The sequence below is a fragment of the Priapulus caudatus genome, unplaced genomic scaffold (genome assembly GCF_000485595.1).
Source record: "Priapulus caudatus unplaced genomic scaffold, Priapulus_caudatus-5.0.1 Scaffold379, whole genome shotgun sequence".
Taxonomy (NCBI): domain Eukaryota; kingdom Metazoa; phylum Priapulida; class Priapulimorpha; order Priapulimorphida; family Priapulidae; genus Priapulus; species Priapulus caudatus.
In genome coordinates this window covers 39,995-41,338 of record NW_014577440.1, presented here as the reverse complement: position 1 = coordinate 41,338, position 1,344 = coordinate 39,995, and the positions used below count along the sequence as shown (strand labels likewise).

Below are 1,344 nucleotides of genomic sequence, written 5' to 3'. Positions count from 1 at the left end.
TTTGAATTTTCCGATGGCTTGGCCCATGCAAAACAAACAACAGTGGGGATTCATGTTGATCCGAAAGTTGAAAAAAAAGAGAATCAGTCGTAGTCAGAATGAAGGCTGTACATGTACTCAAAAGTGCCGCAAATACCATCTCCTGCGATCTACATTTTCAAAATTTTCTGGGGGAGGACCCCCATACCCCCTGCTTGTTTTTAACCCCCCCTCCTTGGAATCCTAGATCCGCCACTGAACTTGGGAGAACACCGCCATATCTTGGGAGCAGAGAACAATGAACAAAAATGTCGCCTTTTCGCATGGCACCCAAAACAAAGATTGCAGAGAAGGTAGAGGAGCCGTAGGGTGTGGAGAGGGAGGCGGAGGAGCCATTAAAATATTAAGTCATCCACTATTTTGCGCAGTTCGCTATTTTTGGCCCCCCTTGTTAAAAAATCCTGGCTACACCACTGTTTTTGGGTGTTTTCTAACGATATTATTATGTGATTGAAAGATTTGGGGATATTTTTTTGGGACAACCAGAAATTGTTGCGGACAACCTGATTTGATGCCTGGGTTGTCCGCAGGACAACCACATTTTTTCTTCTTATTTCGAGCACTGTATATATACATACCTATATATATATATATATATAACCATAATAATTATATAGGGACTAACTAGGAGGAGGTAGGGGAACCCTCCCTCACAACCTGGAAAACGTACCCCCTCCTAGTTGGTCCCTATATGTTTTTCAGGTTGTAAGGGAGGCTCCCCCTACCCCCTCCTAGTTGGTAACTACCTTTTCCAGGTTGTGAGGGAGGTTTCCTAGCTGGTACCTATATGTTTTCCAGGTTGTGATGAAGGTTTCCTAGCTGGTACCTATATGTTTTCCAGGTTTTGATGAAGGTTTCCTAGCTGGTACCTATATGTTTTCCAGGTTGTGATGAAGGTTTCTTAGCTGGTACCTATATGCTTTCCAGGTTGTGAGGGAGGTTTCCCGTACCTCGTGGCCGGGAAGTACAGTGAGGACTTTGGGATGGTGGAGGAGAAGTGTAATCCGTACGCGGGGAAGGATGAGCAGTGTCGCACCGACCCCGGATGCTACCGGCACTACGCGACGCGATACGAATACGTCGGTGGCTTCTACGGAGCGTGAGTGTCCTCCACCTCCTCCTCTCCTCCACCTCCTCCTCTCCTCCCTCATCCTCTTCCTCATCCTCTCCTCTGTATGCGGGGAAGGATGAGCAGTGTCGCACCGACCCCGGATGCTACCGGCACTACGCGACGCGATACGAATACGTCGGTGGCTTCTACGGAGCGTGAGTGTCCTCCACCTCCTCCTCCTCTCCACCTCCTCC

At 48.3% G+C, this 1,344-nt stretch overlaps 1 protein-coding gene across 1 annotated transcript in view; it reads left to right on the top strand.

Annotated features, from left to right (window-relative positions):
• Positions 1 to 1,344, top strand: part of LOC106809710 (dipeptidyl peptidase 1-like) — a 2,124-nt gene that overhangs the window by 305 nt on the left and 475 nt on the right. Inside the window, exon 2 of the mRNA XM_014812885.1 lies at positions 967 to 1,138. Within this exon, the coding sequence (XP_014668371.1) occupies positions 967 to 1,138 (172 nt within the window). The remainder of the gene's footprint in view (positions 1 to 966; positions 1,139 to 1,344) is intronic.